At 57.1% G+C, this 22,512-nt stretch overlaps 1 protein-coding gene and 1 long non-coding RNA gene across 2 annotated transcripts; both read left to right on the plus strand.

Moving 5' to 3' along the window:
• Positions 1–957: 957 nt before the first annotated feature.
• ARF6 (ADP ribosylation factor 6) lies at positions 958–2,440 on the plus strand. The gene has a single exon (XM_027907651.1). It carries the CDS (start codon positions 1,274–1,276, stop codon positions 1,799–1,801), a length of 528 nt encoding a protein of 175 aa, XP_027763452.1. The 5' UTR covers positions 958–1,273; the 3' UTR covers positions 1,802–2,440.
• Positions 2,441–2,787: 347 nt separating this feature from the next.
• On the plus strand, positions 2,788–5,070 carry LOC114070312. Its single transcript, XR_003573912.1, has 2 exons — positions 2,788–2,833; positions 4,762–5,070. It is a non-coding gene; the product is annotated as an uncharacterized LOC114070312 (long non-coding RNA).
• Positions 5,071–22,512: the final 17,442 nt, after the last annotated feature.

Below are 22,512 nucleotides of genomic sequence, written 5' to 3' on the forward strand. Positions count from 1 at the left end.
CAGAATTCCTTTCCTGCTTGCAGGAATCATGTGTGTCACCCCTTGCTCCAGCGCCCAGGCTGGGAGGAGCAGCCCCGCAGTGTTCCCTGTCCCAGCCCCGCAGTGTTCCCTGCTCTGTTCCTTGTCCCAGCCCCGCAGTGTTCCCTGTTCTATTCCCTGTCTCAGTCCCGCAGTGATCCCAGTCCCGGCCCTCCTGGCACATTCCCGGGAGCGCAGGGCCGGGACAGGTCCCGGCTGCGGGACTGGCCCGACGTGTGCGAGCAGGAGCTGCTCTGTGTCACTCGGGCGTGCCGGGACGCGGCTCCCGGGGCGCGGGGGAGGGACGGGGGCGAGCGCGGCGCTTCCAGAGGGGCTGTCCGGGGCTGGAGTTTCAACGATTGGAATTACAGGGAGTGTCCCGAGAGAACACGGGGCTGTAAACCCGATGATGCATCGCAGAATCACAGAGTGGTTTGGGCTGGAAGGGACCACGAGGATCATCCCGTTCCACCCCCTGCCGTGGGCAGGGACACCTCCCACTCTCCCGGGTCGCTCCGAGCCCCGTCCAGCCTGGCCTGGGACACTTCCAGGGATCCAGGGGCAGCCACAGCTGCTCTGGGCAACCTGTGCCAGGGCCTCCCCGCTCCCAGACAGGGATCCATCCCCGCCCGTTCCCGGCTCTCTCCCGGTTCCCGGGGCCGGTGAGGGGCGCGGTCCCCGCCGCCTCCTGCCCCTTTAAGGCTCGCCCCGCCCCCCGCGCGCGCCCCGCGCTGACGCGCGATCGCGTGGCGCCCTCTCTCCACCGCGGCCCCGCCCCCCGCTTTCTCCCGCCAATCAACGCGGAGGCCCCGCCCCCTCCCAGCTCCTCTCCCCGCCCCCCGCGGGGCGTGGCGGCTCCTCCCGCGCAGGCGCGGCGGGGCGGGCGGGAAGGCGCGGGCGGAAGGCGGGCGGGGCGGGGCGCGGCGGGCGCCGGGGCGCATGCGCGGGGGCGGCGGCGGTGGCGGCGGGGCGGAAGCGGGCGCGGGCGCGCGCGGCCCCTGTTCCGGCGGCGGCGGCGGCTGAGGGAGCGCGGCCCGGACCGACCCGACCGGCACCGGCACCCTCGGGGTACCCATGAGCTGAGCCGGGCCGGGCTGCGCCGAACCGAGCCGAGCCGCCGCCCCGGGCCCGGCGGAGCAGCGGGAGCCGCCTCCCCGGCGCCCCATGCGCGGCCCGCGCTGAGCCCCGCCCGCCCCCTTCTCTCGCCGCCGGGGCCCGGCGCTCGCCCTGCCGCCCGCCCTTGGATGCCGCCGCGATGGGCAAGGTGCTGTCCAAGATCTTCGGGAACAAGGAGATGCGGATCCTGATGCTGGGGCTGGACGCGGCCGGCAAGACCACGATCCTGTACAAGCTGAAGCTGGGCCAGTCGGTGACCACCATCCCCACCGTGGGCTTCAACGTGGAGACCGTCACCTACAAGAACGTCAAGTTCAACGTGTGGGACGTGGGCGGCCAGGACAAGATCCGGCCCCTCTGGCGGCACTACTACACGGGCACGCAGGGGCTCATCTTCGTGGTGGACTGCGCCGACCGCGACCGCATCGACGAGGCGCGGCAGGAGCTGCACCGCATCATCAACGACCGGGAGATGCGGGACGCCATCATCCTCATCTTCGCCAACAAGCAGGACCTGCCCGACGCCATGAAACCCCACGAGATCCAGGAGAAACTGGGCCTGACCCGGATCAGGGATAGGAATTGGTATGTGCAGCCCTCCTGTGCCACCACGGGGGACGGACTCTACGAAGGGCTGACGTGGTTAACGTCCAATTATAAATCCTAATGGGGGAGAGGAACTGTTTAGTCTACAAAGAATTAAAGAAACAAACAAAAAAACAAATTTAAAACAAACGGGAAAAAAAAAATAACCCACGTGGCTTTCCAGAAGAATGATTCTCTACTGAAAAAGTAAAAAAAAAAAAAAAAAAATTAAAAAAAAATCAAAATAAAAAGCATCCATAGGATTTACGATCACCTTTCTGCCACCCTCTCCTCCCGCACCCTTGGCTGGATTCCTGTTCTAACTCCTCCTGCTTGGCGTTAGGATGCTCTAACTTCGGAATGGGACACGAACACAGGCACTAGATGCTATGCCAGACTTCCAGCAAACAGGGGAAGGACACATTGTAGACTTGCTAAGTAACTTTTTTTTTGTTGTTGTTGTTTTTTTTTTTTTCGTTGTTTCCTCTCGATAGCCCTTTGCTGGTTTGAATTATTTCGGGGGGATGTTGGGGGAGGGGGTCCATTTTCAGTGTATGCTTTCTGGGTCTACTTTTTTTTTTGATTATATATATATTTTATTTTTTTTTTTGTCCTCTCTCTCTCACTTTGCTGTAGATTGCTACTTTTTTGCATTCCTGCAGGATATGTTGCTAGGTCGACTTCTCATCTAGTAAACTGAAAATTATTGCTTAAAATCAAACCGCAGTCTGTCTTTTTATATTAAGGACTTTTTGGTTTTTCCTTCTTTTTTTTTTTTTTTTTTTTTTTTTTTTTTTTTTTTTTTTTTTTTTTTTTTTTTTTTTTTTTTTTTTTTTTTTTTTTTTTTTCTTCTTTTTTTTTTTTTAAAGATCTGTTAATCTGTAACTAAACAGCGACTCAGTCTGGCTCCACGGTTCGGGCTAACGAGGGGAATTCTTGCCCGCAGTGGCGGAGAGTGGGAATTCCGCGTTTCGAGGTGCATTTCGGGCGCCGGGAACTGCAGGAGCTGCTTTTGGGATGTCGGCCGGGCAGCTCTGCCCCGCACATCCCGCGTCAGGAGGGGTGCAGAGCAGCTCCCCCACACCACAGAGCGAACCATGGCCCGTAGTTCTAGGTCAGTTTTGGGGTTTTTTTGTGGGGTTCTTCAAATGACGTTTAGCTGCAGGTTTTTTTTTTTTTTTCGCTACTCGCTGTCGGTTGCCCCGAGCGGGGGGAGGTTCCTTCCGAGCAGATGAGGCCGAGATACAAACGTTACAGCAGCGAGTTTTGCTTTAAATCGCAGATGTTCAGGCAGAAATCCAGCACTGACTCGCCTCTCTACCCTAAAAGGATCCCCGATCCTCTCCAACAGAAAGGAGGAAATCGTTGTTATTGTTGTTACTTTTCCGTGTCGGAGCCTCGAGGAAAGGGGCGCCCGGTGCTTTTGACACCAGTTATGGCCATTTTGAGGAAATCACTTCTTTGCTTTTCGTTTCGCGAGCCCGGGCCGAGCTCCTGCGGGCAGCTGGAGCCTCCCGCGTGTCCCGGGCGTTGCTGTTGTCCTGTGGAAAGGGAACTGTGTTGGATGTGCGGAGCCCATTGAGGAACTACTCAAAGAGAGCGGGGAGGGGAGAGACAGACAGACAGAGACAGAGAGAGAGAGAGAATCGACGCTGAATGTAAACTTCCATAATTAGTTCTTAAAGGGCAAGCAGCTCGTTAGCCATGTCACAGCCCGCAGAGGCGACTGGCCAATCCAAAACCCCACCCAGGGCGAGTATTTGCATAGAGAACTCAAATCAAGTGTTAATTAACGCTGGGTGCACAAACTGTTCAAGCAGCTGGTTCTTATTCAGCCTTAAGGATTAACTTCAGATTTCCTCAAGGAGTTAAAACTCCGGTGGGGAATTCTAGGAATGTATGCTACTAAACCAGAAGAAAATGGCTTTTATTTTCCTTTTTTTTTTTTTTTTTTCCCTTATTTTCCCTCTCCTTAGTTTCTTTGTTGTTTTGTTTTTTTTTTTTTTACTTTTGATTTTCCAAGAATATTAGTTTTACATGGAATTGGGGGCATTACACTACACTGCTGCAGTGGTGACTCTGCGTGGAGAGTACGTTGTGTTAATGGAGCTCTTACCAAAGATGTGTGTGGGAAGACAAAAAAAAAACAAAATCCTGAATTTCGCTTCTGAAATCCAATGCTTTGCTCAAAGTCCTTTTCGAACGTGGTTCCAAAAAAGACTTGTCTGGATGTGGGTTTGCAAATGGGACTGGATGGGTTCTTGGTGCTAGAAGATAGAGCACTGATGGACTTTTTGGGAGCTAGGAGGGAGTCTGAAGAAGCTCAAGGTAGAAATAACTCTTCAATCTCAGCCCTGATGAAGAGGAAGTGGGATTAGTTTACTTTAATCCAAGGCTTTTTTGCCGTCGGAAAAAAATCATTGCTCTATTTTCCAGCTTTTCTTTTCTTTTCTCTCTTTTTTTTTTTTTTTCTTTTCCTGTTGCTGTAACTTAACAAAACAAGTGTGGTGGTATAAAAAAACTTTAAAAAAAAAACAAAAACAAAAACAAAAAAACAAAGAGTATGGTTACTGTTTTCTTCTGGAGCATCAATAAAAATAGCCAAGCACAAAAGTAAATGCCTAAACTGGAAAACTTGAAGCTCTATTAATGGTTCTTGAACTTTTCTTAAGCCTGTTCTCGGTCAACACGAAAACTTCAGTCCCTTCATTTCTCGTCTTGAGTTGTTCCCAAGCGCTGGGGCAGCCTTTGCGTTGAGTTTGACTTCACGACTTTGTATTTCCCCTTCAGTGACTTTGTTATTCTGTTTTTGTAGGTGAAAAGGAAACTGCTTTTGCTCCTGGAATTTTTTTTAACGGTTTGGGGTGTTTTGTTTTTTGTTTTTTTTTGTTTTTTTTTTTTTGGGGGGGGGGTGGAATGGATGGGGAGAGAGAAAGGGAGCGAAAAAGTTCCTTTCGAAAGACGTGGCGGAGACGTCAAAACTAAAGGGCCGTCGGTACCGACCGAACCCCGCGGGTTTCACTTCCAACGTGTCCTTTCTAGGCTGGAGCTGGACCTCCCCCACGAGGTAGTGGCTCACAGGCAGGATAAAAGTGGGAATCCTGGACGAGACCCGGTGATTTCCAAACCCCTCTGGAGTGCCAAGCGCGCCGATTCGTGTCCGTGTGCGTTCCGTGGAGTGAGTTCTGAGTGTGGCGTCAAATCCTGTCCCACCAGTGACTGAGTTTGTGGCCTGTGACACCCCCCCCCCCACCTTCCCAACTGGAGTAACCAGGAATTCTGTGTTCTCAATATGGCTGTAGTGTTGGTAAAGAACTAATAAGCAGAAAAATAAAGCGATTACCCAGCGGAGCTCTCCTGGTATGTCACTTGTGTTTAATGACGAGAGAAGCAGAGAGGGGCAATCTGGTGGCCTTGTGCTGAGAGATAAAGAGGGCTCTGTTCTGGATCCCCCCAGCTTGGAAGCCTGGCTGTGATTTCCTTGGAGAATTAGATGAGGGACTGTTTTTATAAAGAGGATGGTGCTTCTTTAATATTCCTACTTGGCGTCTGATAATTGTGAGCCAGTTCCAGTGTCAGGGTGATCCAGCCCTGTGTAAATTGGGAAGGGCTGTCACTGCTGCATCCCACGGCGGGAATTGCTTGGAAAGGGAGGATTGGAGGCCGGTGTAGGACGTGCAGGGATGGACGGAAGGGCTGCTGAGCGACTCGAGGTGCTTGTGGAGCGACAGATGTGACGCTGGGGCTCTGTGGTGCCTGAGCAGGACACGAGCGAGCCGAGGAAAGGACCTGGGCAGGTGCTGGGGCTGTGGGAGGGCTGGGATGTGAGCAGTGGGACACAGACCCTGTGACAGCTGCCATCCCACGGGAGAGGCAGCAGGGTCACAACCTGGAGCTGGGGCTGCTTGGGCTCTGCTGGCAGAGCCTCCCAGGTGGCTCCAGGTGCGAGGCCGAGTCTGGGAACTCTCTCCTCGTTGGGAATCCTCAGGAAGCATCATTACCTGGGCTAATCAGCGGCATCCCATGGCAGAGGGTTGGGAATAGACGGTCTTTGAGGTGCCTCCCCACCCAAAGCATTCCATGGTTATCCAGCCAGGTGGGAGTCCCTGGCTCAGGGATGGTGGATCCCCCGCCAAGCCTTCCCCTTCCAGGGTGTTGGGGCTGTGTCTACCTGGATGTCAGCTCAGGGTGTGGCTGTGTAAATGAACTTACTCTGGCTTAATTAAGCTCCTCGGAGTGGGGAGACAGGGCTCCAGAGGAGGAAACTAGTGTGTCTCTCTCTCGCTGTAGTAGTGAGTCACATCTCAAAATGCCGGCGCTTATCGGGCCGCGGGGAGCGTGACTCCCAACCCTGCCCTGACTCACTCAGGGCTCTGCCCCCACTCCCAGGGCCCTGCTCCTCGTGGACAGGGCTTGGGAAAAGTGTGCCTGCCGTTCCTAACGTGAAAATACCCCTGCTAATCCAAGTCCTCCTAAAGGGATGTGTCTTGCTTTAAAAACGTGGTCAGAACAGCTGGGCTCGAGGTCTGTGAGAGCCAGGGGTGGACCTGAGGTCGTATCCCCTTCCCACTGGGAATTGGGGATGGGAAAAGCAACTGCCAGGGGTGGAGAGCTCGCTGTGGAGAGTGGAAAAGCAGCCTCGGTGTGAGCACTGTGACTCAGACTTCCCTCTAAAGCACGACTGTGCTTTTTTATCTTGGATTTGCTTCCCGTGTCTGTCCAGCCTGACGGGCTCAGCGCGTGGAATCCGAAATCCCCTCGGCTTTGGAGCCTTCTGGAAGGGAAAAAAAACCCCCAAAACTTCCCCCTCGCCTCATGGGGAAGAATCAGCTTCCAGGGGTTGTTGGGGAGTGAGTGCCACCTCTGCTGACCAACTCAGTTCCTCTTCTGGGGTCCCGGCACCGCTCCCGGCTGCGCTTCGGAAACGCGTCTGAGCCGACGCTCTCAGGGCTTCGGGCCGAGGTGGAACCCCACAGTCCGGCTCACTTTCAAAACTGGGAGCACCCAGCGAGCAAAATGGTGTAATTTTAGCCCTGTGTCAGCTCCGGAGGGTGCAGGGCTGAGTCAGAGCCCGGGGAGCTGGCGGGGAAGGTGGTTTTTTTGCAGGCGGGAAATGGGGTGTGCGGTGGGTTGGCCAGGAAGTGCCTCTGCTCTTGCTTAAGAACAGGTATCTCCGGCCTCCTTAAACAAGGAGGGGGGGGAGAAAAAGAAAGAATCGAGATGTGACTCATCTGCTGAGTCTCACGGCGGTTTAACAGGCTCTGGTTCTTGCTTTGCCTCTCAGGTTTTCCCTTCCAGAGGATGCACTTCGCTCCTCTGCTCCTGGTTTCTTGAAGTTGCATCTCCCAGGACAGCTTTAGTTAGGAAAAACTCTTCAGCAGGGTTTAATGGGTGTGCTGAGAGATGGAAATGGGCGATGCTTGGAAATTGGTAGCGCTTCAAACGCTTTGTTTTCTCTGTGAGTTTTCAGGTGAGGGCAACTCCCAGGGGTGCCACCAGCAGCTCCCGGATCTGCAGAGGTATCCTGGTGCCCCAACTGCCCTTCAGTGGGGGGAAACTCCCTCGGTGGTTAAACAGAGGAGAGGAGGGAGCCAAGCCCAGAGAAGCTGTGGCTGCCCCTGGATCCCTGGAAGTGTCCAAGGCCAGGCTGGACGAGGCTTGGAGCACCCTGGGCTAGGGAAAGCTGTCCCTGCCCATGGCAGGGGGTGGAATAAGATGGGCTTTGGGGTCCCTTCCAACCCAAACCATTCTGTGATTCTGGCCCTGTGAACTCCTGAATTATCCCCGTGCCTGTGCCTGGAACGGATTCCTTGTTTGAACCACAGTGGGGGTAACGCTGCCTGGGCCAGGCACCGCCTTCATCCCAAAGTTTCGCTCTGGTGGAGCAGGAGGGGATGTTTTTCTCTCTCAGCATCGCAGGAGATGAAAATCCACAGAAAGCCGCAGCAAACGCTGCGCTGATCCCATGGTTGTTTGTGGAAAACCCACTTTTCTTTCCCATTTTGGGCTGAGCTGCCAGCGATGCTCCTGAGGGTCCATCAGAGCCTGGATGGAGGGGAGCAGAACCCCAGGATGCCTCTGCCATCCCATTCCAAGCTGCTGCTTGGAGAATGAACTCCCATCCCACGAAGGGTGGGAGCTGCAGGGTTTCCAGGCTGGGTGCTGGCGGCTCCTGACCGGGCAGCACCGCCAGCTCGGCGCTGGCTCCGGAGGGGACTTTGCACTTTGCCCACGGAACGTGGGACTGCCTGCTCCTCGCTCTGTCAGTGTTTGCTGGTTTTGCCCCCCAGGAGCTTTGTACATTTTCCCTTGGGAAATGGGGGGAATGTCGTGGAGCAGCACAACCCCCTGGCCGGTAACCTCAGTGCAGCGGGATGTGCCGGTGCAGCTATCCCAGAACTTAACACCTGCCAGGGCTCCTCTCCCCACAGGGGCTGGATTAGCCTGCAGCTCACCCACCCAGCTCTCTGGGAAGCTTTTCCTAGCACGTCCCTGCAGCTCCCAGGCTGCTGCCCTGACTGTAACCAAGCCCATGGGGAGCAGGGGAGCAGGGATTGGGCTCTACCTTTCCCTCCAGAGCGAGTCTGCCTGTTAAGTGTTCAAACTGCACCGTGTTTAAATGTCCAAATTCCACCCTCTATATCCTAGTTACTCATATTTTCAATACAATGAGTGTTCTGGGCTGGGATGACCCACACTGGACTGGTTTTCTTGTCAGCACAGGAAAACAAAAGCATTTTGAGAGGGAGGTGAGGGGCAGCAGCAGCAGGACAGACAGTGCTGGTGCGCCTGGTGAGTCCTGACTGCCCGGCACAAAGGTTTGGGATGAGCTTCCCCGGCACCTGCTCGCTGGAAGATGAGCCAAGCTCAGCAGGGCTGGGGTGGAAGGCGCTGAATCGCTGCCAACGAGCTGTCCCTGGATCTCGCTCAGGCTCATCTTACAGCCTTGGGCTCGCTGATGAATCCAAAGTCCTCCAGCCCTGGCCTCCAATCATCCTGAGGATGAGGTGTTTGGGAGCCAGGATCACCGGCCAGGCTGGATCTGGGAGCTCCTGCCGCTCTCCTGCCATCCAGGACCTGCTTCTGGCCACGTTGGCTGCGGCATTCCAGCCTCTCCAGGGAGGGCTGGGGATACTGCAGGCCTGGGATGTGTTTTCCTTTAAGGAAGGCTGCCTGCAGCCTGGCAGCTGCAATCTCGGGATCTGGCTCCTCCCGTACCTGTTCGGCCGATTCCCCCGCAGAGAAATCCTCCCCTGCATTTTCCCCTTGACGGGAGGTCACGCTTTCAACCGCCCCACCAACACTTCCCAGCTTCTCCTGCCGTGATTTTGGAAGGGGGGTGCATCTCCCCACAGGGACAAGCTGCAGCTTTTCCACCTTGCTGGGATTTGCCTGTGGGTTTCCCCGACTCAAGGCCTGAAACCTCGTCCCCCAAAACTACACTCGCTTTTTGCCTCCTCACCCCTCTGGTGTTCCCCTGGAACGCTGACACGAGGGAAAAGGTGCTCCACAGCTCCTCCTTCCCCTCTCCCAGGCTCTCCAGCGCTCCTGCTCCCCCCGGAAACTCTCCTGAGCAGTGAAACTGGTTGATCCCATCGACGCTGGAGGAGTTCTGGCACCCCAGCAGGATCTGGGATTAACTCCTTCGGGTGTTTGCCAACTTCTGGGCAGCCCTGGCGCATATTTAACTCTTGGGCCTTTGGAAAATCTGGAGCTTCCCAGCACTTGAGGGTTTATTGCCAGTCCCCCGCGGGCGCTCCACGACAGACACGGAGGGTTTTGCCGCCGGTTCCGTTGTCTGGAGAGGAGGCCCCCGGCACCCCCAGCTTCCTGCTGGGCTCTGTCCCACCTCCCAGCACCTGCCCTGGGAAAATCAGCTGCTTGTTTAGGGCTCTGGATCCGTGGATGTGTTTGACATCTGCCAAATCCCCGGGCGGCAGCGGGGAAGGCTCTGGGATATCCTGAGCCGTGCGGGGCCGGAGCAGCCCGATCCCAAACCTGCAGTTCAGGCCGGAGCACTTGCAGATGGCAGATAGGGAGGGAGAGGTGACTCATGGAGATTGAATATCCTGCTGCTCCAGCCTCGCTGGCAGCGATGGCTCAACACACAGACGGCAGATCCAGCCGGCTCCGTCATTCCCAGTTTTCTTTTGCCTCCGGGTGCAGGAGAAAATTGGGGAAGGCGGGAGGTGCAGTGGCCAGGATGCTCCTGGGGCAGGAAGGGGATGGGGGCTGCAGGGATGGGAGGGCAGAGAGGAAGAGCAGTGCCTGGGGGAGGCTCTTTCTTCCTCAAACACGTTTATTTCCATTGGTTTCATCAGGAAAACCTGGAATGCCGCATCCCTTTCCCGCCGAGTTTCCACCAGCGGAAGGCGCTTGCAAGGCCTTCGGGTCCCAGACAATGATTTTGCATCTTCTCTGATTGTTCAAGGCACTGCAGAGTTGTTGTTGTTGTTGTCAGAGCCCGCTCCCCGTTTTGGAAACGTAATTGGAATTATGCAAATCCCAGTGTGGCACCGGGGAGTGACTGACGTGCTCCGAGCCCGGCACAGCCCTGGAATGTCTGAGCATGGAAACCTCGTGCCATCCAGGGGGATCTGAGGGCTCATCCCAGCTCCTGCCACAGCTCCTGAGCGTCCCAATCCCGCCATGGTGATCCCAGCTCAGCTGGGAACACCCAGGGTTTGGAGCTGGGGCTGGTGTTGCCAAAATTCCCGTTGGTCAGGGCCTGGAGCTGCTCCCAGGGGGATGCAGGATCCAAACTTCCCAGTGGCAGCTCGGAGGAGCTGATTGGTGGGAGCAGGGAGCAGAATCTGGAGCACGAGGCTTGAGGGATTGGGAGCAAAACTCTCCCTGTGGGGGTTGTGACTCTGCCACCCTTCCCTGATCCATGGGAGTGTGAGGGATGGTGCCTGGATCTGGCTGTGATTCCAGCCAGGAATGGTTTGGGATTGGGAGTGAGCCCTGGCTGGGTGAGGTGCTCTCGGACACCCTTCGCCTGGGCCGTGTCGGTGGGAGAGCTGACAATTCCAGGCTCCTGGGAGCAGCTGCATCCATGTCAGCGCTCATGGAGCGGGATCCTGGGAGGGGCCCCGACCCAAAGGGGCTCCTGGTGCTGCCCAAAGCCCTGCAGGGAGATATTCCAGAGGGAGGAGGGATTTCTGCCGGAATAAAAGCTCTTCTTCCCCGCCCCAGCCACCTCAGCCTTTCCAACCGCGTGTCCCGCAGCGGTTCCTCTTTTAGCACGGCGGCTCCTAAAAAAAAAAAAAAAAAAAAAAAGTGTTGACTGCAGCTTTTCTGGAGGCTGCAGCGCTCCCACCTCGGAGCCTGCACAGCTCTTCCCAGCCTCCTTCCCGCTGCGGTTCCCGGGCTGAAGGCGATCTTTTCCGGCCTGACCACATGGCCGAGGAATGTGTGCGCACACACAGCGTGTCTGGAGTAAGTTCAGTGCCAACAGCCCGGCTTTTGGTAGCAGCACGGAGGGGAAACGATGTCCAGGCTGCTGCCTCCTTAGTTCCCTTTGGATTTGGGGCGTTGGATTTGCTCTATCCCGCCCTCGATGTCCCCACCCGCGCCGGGGGTGCGTGGCAGCGATTTCTGCCTCTCCACGGTCAATAAAACCTCTGCCGACTGGAACAAGAACATCGAACCCGCTCGGTTTGGGAGGGAAGGCCGGATAATAAATAAAGGGGGTTGGGAAGCAAAGGCGGGCGATGCAGCGTGTCCAACAGGCATCCCTCCCCTCCCCACGAGATGCCCCCGAGGGGGACCGGGGTAATTAGGAAAGCAATAAATGCAAGAGGTGGAACTGCTTCCCGAAGACAGGAGAGGAAATCCAGACACGAGGGGAAATCCAGACTCCAGCGGCGCTGGCCCTGCCTGTCCTGGCAAAGGCCCTACCAGTGGTGGGAGGGGGTGTCAGTCTGGGGGCTCCGTTTTCCGGGATGAGCAGCGGGTTGGGGGGTTTGGCAGCTTCCAGCAGGTCCAAAAGCCTCTCCATCAGCCTTGGTGGGATCTGTGCTGCCCGCTCCCTCCCACCAGAAGGGGTCTGGAAAAGGCCACCTGGAGCAGCAGCGCCAGGGCTGGAGCTCCCCGAGCATCTTTCCAGGCCAGCTGCTTTGTCAGCTTGGAGCTCTTGGAAAAAAAGAATGGGCTGATGTTCCTGTAGCAGAGTCAACCTCTCACACACTCAGCTTGGCTGCCGTCCGTGCGTGGGGCCGTGGTCAGCCCAGAGCTGGGAGCAAAATGCCTTGAAATGTGGATCTAAATTAGATCTCGGTCTAATTCTGTGCTGGGGGTGGGGGGAGCTCAGGGAAAGGAGAAAACCCCAATGACTGCTGCTGGCTCCAACTGCAAAGATTCCCACATATGTGTTTTTATATCTACACGTGCACATAAATAGATTGCAAGGGTTTGTCTGGATCGATGTTCGATGGAGCCCAGATTTTATGGGCTCGATAAACCCGAAGACATCACACAGTGTGGAATCCCAGAACGGTTCAGGTTGGGAGGGATCTTAAAGCCCATCCCATTCCACTCCTTGCCGTGGGCAGGGACACCTTCCACCAGCCCAGGCTGCTCCAAGCCCCGTCCAACCTGGCCTTGGACACTTCCAGGGATCCAGGGAGAGCCACAGCTGCTCTGGGCATGACAAGAAGAAAAGACTCTGATGTGGCTCCTGGTGCCACCATGTGATTTTTTGGGGCAGCCCCACTATCCTGTCTTGGATTGTGGGAGACTCAGGGACTGGATCTGGGCATTTCTGCCCTCTCTTTGCATGAGTGGGAAGCCTTGGGAGCACCCCCCATCTCCCAGCCGTGTCTTCCCAGAACCAACCCCCATCCTCCCAAAATATCCCCTGCACAAAGCCCAGGCTGCCCTGACAGTGTTCACAGGGCGTTGCCCGTGGGCCTTCCCACTGAATTAAATATAACACTGGGTTTGGGGGGGGATTTTTTGGGAAGGAAATCCGTTGCCAAGCAATAGAGCTGTGGCCTGGCTTTCCCTTCCCAAACCGAGCCCTGAAAGCGTCTGCAAATATCTGAGACATCTGCAGTGGGGTCACAGGAGGCTGGATCACAGCAATGTGGGGGAAAAGCTGCTGCTGGGCTGGGGAGAAGGTTTCCCTTTCATTTTCCAGCAAATTCAAAGTGGAGAGTTGTTCGGTCCCAGATGCTGCAAGAGATAGGGAGGATCCCGAGTAATCCCAAGGGGTCTCACGGGGAGGGCAGCAGCAAAGTTTCCCTCTGGATTTACACCTGGCACGTGCACAGTCTCCTGGACGCTGTGCCATGCAAAATCATGGGGGGTTCCCCCAAAATAAGGGTGGGATCAGCCCCGACACGGAGACCTTGGGGGGAGTCAAATCTTGGCGCCGCAAACTGGAGCCCGAAATTCCACACCCAGTCCTCAATCCACGGCAGGTGCAGGTGACCCAGAGGGTCAGGACTGACCCACATCCACACCCGGGGAGCTGACAGTGCCCGTTTGCCTCCTTGGAAAAGCTCCAGTGGGAAGGACAGCACCGATCCAGGGACTGACTCCATCCCGGTGCCGACGAGCGCCGTCCGCCCTGCGACCCCGGGTGGTGAGCACAGCTCTGCTCCAGGCCCAAAAAACAGACCTGCCAGGAGAGTTTCACCTCCCAGCGATCCAGAGGGATATCAAGTTTTCCTGATGCTCTTCCCAGCTGCCCAGCTTCGGAGGGAAATCCCACCGGCGTGCTTTCCTCATTAACCCGCTGTCACATTTTCCAGGCGCTGATTTGCATCGCCAGATCACAAGGATGTGACCTAATTAAATTGCAGCTCTTTTCAATATGATTTTCATACTCACACGGGGTGGTTTTGTTGGGTGTTTTTTTTTTTTTTTTTTTTTTTTTTGGACTTGTGGAACCAGCTGTCCCGGCAGGGACGTCTCAGGCTTGGAATGGAAGAGGAGAAAACATCTGAATTCCCACTGGGAGCGCCTGCAGGGGCGAGCTCTGGGGTCTCTCCCAAAGCCTTCCTCTGCTCCCAAAGTTTGATTCACAAGAGTGAATTTTTTTTTTTAATGTTTATTGCAGACTTTTTACTGTTGTTCATGCAGAGGGGAACACGGTTCTCCCACGTACAGCTGGATGTAGGGCACGCCAGGAAGAGGGATGGGAGAACCTGGGATGAACAGCATTCCTCCTGGACCAAACGTCCTTCCCAGGGCCTTACAACACAGGTCCCATCAGACCCCACCAATGCTCCTCAGCACAAGGCAAATCCCACCATTCCTCGTGCCCAGACCTCCCCAGGAGTTTTTTTAATCCCTGAAAAATCCCACTTTGAGTCTTAGTTTTCCCTGGGAAGGTCCCACTCGCCAGTGAGGGTAACGTGTTTCCCAGGAGGGTATTCCAGGGGGGTTTTCTGGCTGAACAAGCAGGATACCCTGCATTTTCCCGTTGCCATGGCGAGGGGGAGAGCCGGGATTTTTGTGCAGGGGTTGGTGGATCCAGCCCGTTCTGCACGGCTGCTCTGCCCTCCCATTAATTAAGGGCATTCTTCCCTTCCCCTCGCAATTAGCAGATGGAAAACCCAATTAACTCCTGCGTGGTGGGCGCTGCCAAACCCTCCCGCTCTTCTTGGGGGGAAAATCCCGCTGGCCAAAGACTTTGTCCCGCTGAACACGGACCCCACACCGGTTCCCAGTGTGCTCCACGGCCTCCTGTTCCCACCCCATCCCTGTGGAAGCTCCCGGTTTTCCCGGAGTCAGTCGCATCCTTGGCTTTGCCAAACCCACCGATGGCGGGGCTTGGTTGAGAAACTGGGAATTTTGGGTGCAAAAGGAGATTTGGGTGGAAAAGGAGGTTCCTTGAAGTGTTCTGGACACCCTCAGGCCGGTGCCCGCGTGTCCCCCATTCCCACTGCTCCCAGGCTTCGCCAAGCACCCAGAGCAAACTCAGTGGGAAGGGCACCTCCACTTCTCCTGCCTCCTTCAGCCTCTCATCCTCCTTTTCCTACGGCTGGAGCCGTTTTTCCTGCAGCTGGAGCGCAGGGTTCTCTCCGCCCTGCCCCGGCATTCCGGCCCCGGCGGCTCCGCCCGTAATCCCTGCCATGAGGTGCAGCAGGAATTACCTGTTCCTCGACTGCTCCAACTCGCCCTGCCTGGCTCAGGCTGCTCCCAGCAGCTCCCCCTGGCCTTCCCAGATGGATTTGGGTCCTGCATGACCAGCGCGGTGTCCCCGGCAAGGACGAGCCGGGCTCGTTCCAGTCTCCCAAAATAAATACGGGAAAACCTTCCTGATGGGAGAGGGTGGCGGTGCCCTGTGGAGAGAAGGAGTGACTTGGGACACGGTCTGACATGGCTCCTGCTGCACCACCAAATCCCTGGCATTTGCCCCCCAGGATTTGTACCTGGGATTTGCCCTCAGAATTCCCTGTCACTACCCCTCTTCCCTTTTGCAATTTTAACCCTAATTAGGTGTTTTTGCCCCCTCCAGCCGGATTGCCCTGGCAGGTTTGGCAGCAGGATGACCAACGCCCAGAGGATTTGGGGAGCTCATTTCCAAGGAAATGAGGCCTTTCAGCTGCTCTGGAAAAGCAGGAGCCCCGCGGCAGGGCAGGGATATCAGAGGAGCCCCCTGTGATGCTCCTCTACCCTTGTGGGGCTGAAACCCTCATCCACAATCCCTTTCGTGGGCTTTTTTTTGGTGTTTCCCACCCACTGGGAACAAAAATCTCATCCCTTTCCTGAGAGTGTCTCACCTCTTCACTCACCTGGGGGTCCCTGTTTGCTTTAGAGACCCCCTGTCCCAGGAAGGGCAGGATCTGACCCTGTGGATCCTGTAAACACCAGCAGCTAAAGAGGCTCGGAAAGGGTTGCCCTGGAATTCCACAGGGCATCAGGAAAGGATGATTCCATGGTTTGCCAGTGGCTGTCAGGTGGGTTTAAGGAGCTGCTGATCCGTTTGGAGAGGTCACGGTCCCTTCCCATCGCTTGGATGTGGACAGAGCAGCACCTGGAGCATCTTGTATTCCAATGAGAGCTGGAATTTTGTCCATGGAAGGGCTGAATGCCACAGTCCTCCATGCCCATCCCCAGGGCCACCCACGACGCTGCCTCAAGGGGGGATTACACCGACCATCCCCAACACGATCCCAACCCCATCCATCAGCCCTGGCAATAATCCCTTGGGACAAAAGACCCCGAGGGCAACTCCCACCCCCGCCTGTAATTCCTCCCCTGCTCCCTAATCCCCAGCCCTTCTGTCACAGAGGCCAGATCCAATTAACTGTGCAAGGATCACACTCCACCCTCCCGTCCTGGCGGGTGCCCAAACGGAGCCGTGGGGTCCCTCGGGATGAGTGGTGTGGGATGGCACCACTGGGGGGGGTTTATTCCCCCCAAAAAAGGACCTTGTGAGAGCTGGGAGGTGCATCCAGGCAAGGTGTGAAGGAGGGGAGGTGGTCTGGGACTTGTAGCTATTACTCCACCTGGGGTGACTCTTTTTTTCCCGTTTTCCCAGTTGGCTTGGTTGTGGTAGCAGCTTCCAAGGCCCCATTCCAAACACCCACATGGGTCCCACTCAGCCTCCAAGGCCTGATATCCACTTGCCTGGGGTTTTCCATGAGTCTCTGAGCTCCATTTCAGGTCTGGTTGCAGGGGAAGATGCTCTGGTCCTGCTCTGACCTGGCCCAGGGAATGGTGGGGATGGGAAGGACGCTCTCCAAGCTGGCCACGACCCCCAAGGCTGTGGAGCTCTTTTCCCATGATCTGATCTGCCAAGAAAAAAAAAAAAAGGGCTCATGATGGAGGTACCACAGATTCAGGACAGTCCTGACACCACCAGGACCAGGGTGCAGCCAAATAAACACCCAGCTGTTTGGATTTGCAGCCTTTGCCAGGATGAACTTGAGCTGCAAGATCAGGATGTGAAATTGGGTATTTTGGGGATGGTGAAGCTCACGGGACAGGAAGGAGGGGGGCAGGAGGAACTGGAGGGTGCACAGGTGCTGGGAAGGGGGTTTTGTGGGGACAACCAGGAATGTGCCACCAGGGAGGTGCTGCTTTTCAGGCCATAGACCGGGGGAAGAGGTGAATAAATGATGGTCGACCCCAGGAGGTCACAGAAGGATCAGGAAACACCTTAAATCAGGTGGAGAAACACGTGGAGGAGGAGGCTGAGCCCAAGGGGACGAGGTCCAACCGGCCAGGGGACAGCTGAGGGCAGCACTTCGGCAGCTGCTCCAAGACCCGAGCTAATGTTTAGCTTCGGACTTTGCCCAGTTGTCCAAGGGGCAAAGGAGGAGGAGGAGGAGGAGGGTGGGAGACCCGTGAGGGGCGGAGCGTGGCCGTGGCTGTGACTCCTGCACGAGGGGGGTGTGACTCTGGGTGTAATTCCCACCCGTTCAGCGGGACATTCCCTGCCCCGGCCTTGCTGAGCTCCTCCCTTTAGCTCAGCTCTTCCTGCTGGATTTTGTTCCCGGCACACCGGGCTCCAGAGGGGGGTTTGCAAGGGCTGCACTAAGGGAACGCTGTCACGGGAACGCCGTCATGGACAGGGCGAGGAGCCCAGTGGCACCACTGACCAGGCTGCAAACGTGTCCCCAGTGCTGGCACAGGGCTGAGCTCTTCCCTCTGGCCTGGATAACCCACCTTGGGAGGTGCCTCGTCTCTATTTAAACCCCCCTCTCCCGGGATGTAATTAAGGACGTGCCTATTAATCGCTGTGTCACATCGGCTCGTCCCTGGCACCACCGGCGCTCCCCGGGCAGCTCCCCTTGGACCACGGCCACGTGTTCCCTCTCCATCCCCACCCCCTTCCCCCTGCAGCATCCCAAGCCTTCCCACTCCGAGCTCTACCTTCCCAGGCAATTTTGCACAGCAACGTTCTCCAATCCCAGATTATTCTAATGACACCGTGGAAGAGCTAAAAATAGCAGCAAGGCATTTTCTGCCTCTCCATCCCCAAACCCCCCCCGCCGCTGCCGGCAGCGCGGGGACAGCACCGGCAGCGGGAGCCTCCGAGGTGTTTGCGGGGAGCGTGTGGAGAGGATCACACCTCCCTTCTCCCTTCCCAGCCCTGGATCTTTAAATATCTGGCCCAAATCCACACGAGCCTGGAGTCGCTTAACTCCTTCCTCGCACTCCAATCCGAAGGAAACGGGGCACCTCGAAGGGTTTGGAGGAAACGCTGCAGGAAGCATCGAGCCTGCAGGAGTGACTCAGCCACGGGGTGGGTGGTGGGGATGGGGTGGCCGGGCTCGCCCGGCTTCCCTGGGGACCTCCTGGCTCCCGTGGAAACCTCCCAGCTCCTGTGGGATTCACAGCACCCACCTGCACCGTCCCACTTCAGCTTCCTCTCCTGCCAGGGCTCTGGGAGGTCTCAGGGTGCTGCACACGCTGGGAAACGCTGTGGGAAGCAACCCCTCAATCCACGCTGCTCTCCCAAAAATGCACATCCTAAAAAAATGGTGTATCCCCCCAGAAATGAAGTCCTCCCCCCAAAAAAAGTGATGCCCCACCCCAAAACCAGGCGTGCTGGATTTAGCACCTACGCTGCTGGGCCAGGCAGGGGGAGCAAAAACGCTGCCACCAACAACTTTATCCGTGGCTCTGGACCGGATTCCAAGAGCCTGCACTGGGAATGGGGTCTGTGCATCATCCTGGACACGGAAACCGGTGCTGAGATCCAGGCATGGATGCACAGGGGGGTGGCAGGGAGCAGCCAGGGACACAGCCATCCCCAGCAGGGACACAACTGTTTTCCTCTTGGGACGCCCAGCTCCCATCCAAGGGGGAATCAATCCCCTGCTCCAGGGGGGAATTAATCCCCCGCTCCAAGGCCCTCGGGCCAGGATTCTGCTGCTGACAAGGAGCTGGAGGCGGGCTGGGCTCCGGAGGCCGAGCAGGGTGGGAAGAGAAGCAGCTGGTTCTGGCCCACAGAGGGGAACAGAAAGGCCGGTGAGCCGGTGGCTGCCACGCGCCCGGGACTGACTGCTCTGGAGCGGGGCAGACACGGATGAGTCAGAGGTTTCGGGCACAATGGGAAGCGCGGGCTCAGCAGGGACAGGGACATGCAGGGACAGGGACACGCCAGGACGGGGACGTGCCGGGATGGGGCCTCAGGACTGCCCTGAGCGAACCCTCCTCCAGGGCAGGGCGAGGAACAGAGGGAAGAAACGTGGCTTTTCTTCCTCCCGGTCGCAGGGAGAGGAAGGAAAAGGGTGAACTCCTGGCAGTGTGCAGGGAGAGGGCCCTGCCACGTGTCCTGCCGGCAGCCGGGCAGGGGGGGTGTCCTGCACTCCTCGGCAGGCGCTGGCAGAGGACCAGGAGCCACATCCCAGCTCAGCCACAGCCGGCTCCGGCCCAGCTGCTTCCCCAGGGCCACTTCCCTCCCGCCCACCGCTGCCTCCTCACTTCCCCAGCCTTTCCCTTTTTATAACCGAGCTCCACGAGCAAACCCAGAAGTGCAAGAGGAATAAGGAAACACCCAGGGCGAAGCAGGAGCTCCGTTTCGCCACCTGATCCGAGTCACCCCGACAAGGCTGCCCCCACATTCCACCTGGGAGCTCAGCAGGGCAGAAATAATTGGCACAGGTAATTACAGGCCCGAAGGTGCGAGTGCTCCTTGTGGGCCGTGCGTTCCCACAGCTCACAGGGATGGGAGAAACCTCCCGTGGCAAACCTGAGGTGGGAGACTCAGATGTCCAGTGGGAAACATCCTCCAAAAATGTCTCCAGAGGCCAATGCCAGAGTTTCAGCCACCCTCCTTCCTTCCCTTTGCCACAGCATGGTGGCTGGGAGGACTTCGGGATCAAGAGGCCTCTGAGCTTGGGCACGAGGCTGGAACACCATCACCCTGGAGGTCCCAGGTCACCCCTGGGGCTGGGAGCACCCAAACACTCAGGCTCAGGGCCCTGGTTGCCCAGCAGAGCAGGAACAGGCACTCGCTGGGCTCGGTGCTGCACAAACCCCACGCTTTGCACGGCCCCAGAAAATTCACTTTCTGTTTCCCTTTCAGGATGTGAAAGGAGAACACAAGACTGAGGTGCCACAGCTTCCCCACCCTGGGATGACAGGACAGTGTGCTGGCTGCAAGCACATCAAAGTGACACTGTCCGGGGAGGCAGAGGGAGGTGAAGCCTGGGATCCCATTTCCTGCATCCCACACGCCTCTCACGGGACAATGCCATGGAGGAGTGTCCCCATCCCCCAGCTCAGGCTGCCCAAATGCCTGCAGTTTGAAATCAGAGAATCCCAGAATAGTTTGGGTTGGACAGGATCTTGAAGCCCATTCCATCACCTTCCACCAGCCCAGGCTGCTCCAAGCCTCATCCAGCCTGGCCTTGGACACTTCCAGGGATCCAGGGACAGCCACAGCTTCTCTGCCCAACCTGTGCCAGGGCCTGCCCACCCTCTCAGCCAGGAATTCCTTCCCAATATCCCACCTACCCGTGCCCTCTGACACACCACGCACTGCCCACCTCCCAGGGCCCTTAGGAGGTGGGAGGCAGGAGCAGTGGGATGGGAGCCCCTGGATGTGTTTTCCCGTCACCAAGCAGGGGTGTGACGGTGCCACTGAGCCGTTTGCTCCCCGGGTGAGGCTCAGGAAGTGGCACAACGGTGGCAGCCACAGCCTGGGAGCAGCTGCTCCCACAAAATCAACCCGAGACTCCGTTTAACGGAGCCGTGTGCCACGTACGGGGAACCCACCGCAGCCGGCGGGAGGGAGCAGATCCCCTGGAATAAAAGCCATTTTCCAACACTCTCTCTTAACGCCCCAGGCAAGCAGCATCATTTTCTAAGAGGAAAACCCACTCGTCCAGGATCACACGCCACAGAAAAGGATCACGGAGCTGCAGAGGACAGACTTTCCCGAGCAGAGCCACCAGCTCCGTGGGATGCGTGGGCGCAGGTCCTGCCCAGGAAAGCCCCAGCGGGGTGGCACTGCCACTGCTGTCACTGAGACGGGGGTGACACCAGAGAGGCCAAGCCAAGCCACCCGCCAAGGCTGTGCCAGGCGATGCCGCCCCGGCTCTCCCAGGGAAATCACCTCCACACCCACATCCCACACACTTTCCCATCACTCGAGTCGAGCCGGTGTCGAAACCATTCCAGAAAATGATCCCTGATTTAAGAATGACTCCAGGCAAACTCCCCGGTGTCCCAAACGTCTCTGCCTGTGGCACCACATCGGCTCTCACGGCAGCGGTGCCGGGAGGTTTCCTGCTCTCCCTGGCGAGGGTGTAACCAAATTTTGGCAAGATGAAGCGCAGGATGGGGATCCAGCTTGGATGTGGCGGCTTTGGTGCTGCCAGTTCTCACCACAGCCTGCCTGGAAGCAGGGATACACTCGGGATACACTCCCTTGTGTGGAGAGAGCTGGGATAGATTTGGGCTGGTAGAAGGGGCTGAACAGAGACCGACTCTGGCAAAGCCAGACCTTGCTGAAGAGCTCCTGTGTCCAATGGAAGTGGCACCAAAACACCCCGTCTCTCCAAGGAAATGGGACAAAAAGCCAACAGGGACAAAACAAGACAGGTGAAGGAGCAGAGAGAGGTCAGCAGGACCAGCACTTCCCTCACATCCCGTTTTCCATGAGAACCCCCCCACCCTCTCCTAGTTCAGAGCAGGCACCGCCAGCCTGCCCAGTGCAGGTGCAGGTGAGCCCCAGCAGGATCCCATCCCCCTTTCCAAAAGCCCTTTTTTCTCCCCAAAAAGCAGCCGTTTCATGTGGTGGCCCCTCCCTGCCGCCCGGGTTAGCGGCAGTTTCCTCCCCACGGAGCAGCACAAGGGTTGGGTTGTACATCCCCCTGCTGGGTGACAGGGCCCAGCCTCCCTCCCACGAGGTTCCCGTCACCAGGGACAGTCACAGCCTGAGCGCTGAGGGCGCAGAGCAGCGGGGAAGAGAAAGCACAACTTCCTCCCTTTTTCTTCTGAGCAAGAGATCCGAGCCCTGTGCAAAAAGGAAGTGAGGAAACTGCACGTCCTGCAGGTAAAATGCAGTAAATCCATCAGCTCCAAACCCTCGGGAAAGGCTGCTCCCCCCGCTCCATCCCCCTCAGCACCTGGCCCAGCAGGAAACCATCCCCCTCCACCACCAGGATTTGGGACACACTGGACAATGCTTTTGGAACAAGAGCTCCCAGCCGGGAAGCCACGTTGGTGTGAACACGCCGGTAAATCCCTTCCTGCAGGCCACTGGGTAATTAAGGAGCTCCTCTCACAACAAGGTAACAAATAACACGTGTGGTTTGACAAATTACATTCTCACCCGCGCTAATCGTCGCTGCCGCGCTCGGCAAGCCAGGACAGTGTCTCAGGATGTGTGGAGTCTGCAAGGAACGCTCCTACTGGAGAGGAAGGTGCAGGGGCAGGTGCACTGAAACACCTGGGGACCTGCAAAGCTCCTCCCGACCCACCAAGTTTTTTGGAGGAAACCCCGTAACTGCGCTGGGCAGCACCTCTGTCACAGCCCCAGCTGCTCCCACAGCACCGAGAAGCGAGAATTCCTCTGCAATGACACCTCAAAGCCACCCCTGTGCTGCGAGAGGCGGCGTGGTGACAACAGCGAGAGCAAGGTGTCAACGCTGAACGCTGCAGATCTTCCCACTGCAAAAAGCACAGATGGGAACAAAAGGTATGAGGATTTCACATGGGCATGGAGTGTCTGTGCAAGAACCACCGTCACGACAGCCCCGGATCGTGGGATGAGACCCCCAGGAGCTCTGCAGGAATGACACGGGACGAAAGAACAACCCACCCTCCGAGAGCCACCCCGGGTGCCAAAAGCTTTTATTGCCTGGCCCAGTGCTGGGCGCG

The sequence above is a fragment of the Empidonax traillii genome, unplaced genomic scaffold, assembly GCF_003031625.1.
Source record: "Empidonax traillii isolate 1590-97213 ecotype Southwest subspecies unplaced genomic scaffold, ASM303162v1 scaffold1511:size131785, whole genome shotgun sequence".
NCBI lineage: Eukaryota > Metazoa > Chordata > Aves > Passeriformes > Tyrannidae > Empidonax > Empidonax traillii.

Excerpts from the sequence above, each read along its gene's own strand:
- ARF6 (XM_027907651.1), top strand. The coding sequence starts at position 1,274 with ATGGGCAAGGTGCTGTCCAAGATCTTCGGGAACAAGGAGATGCGGATC.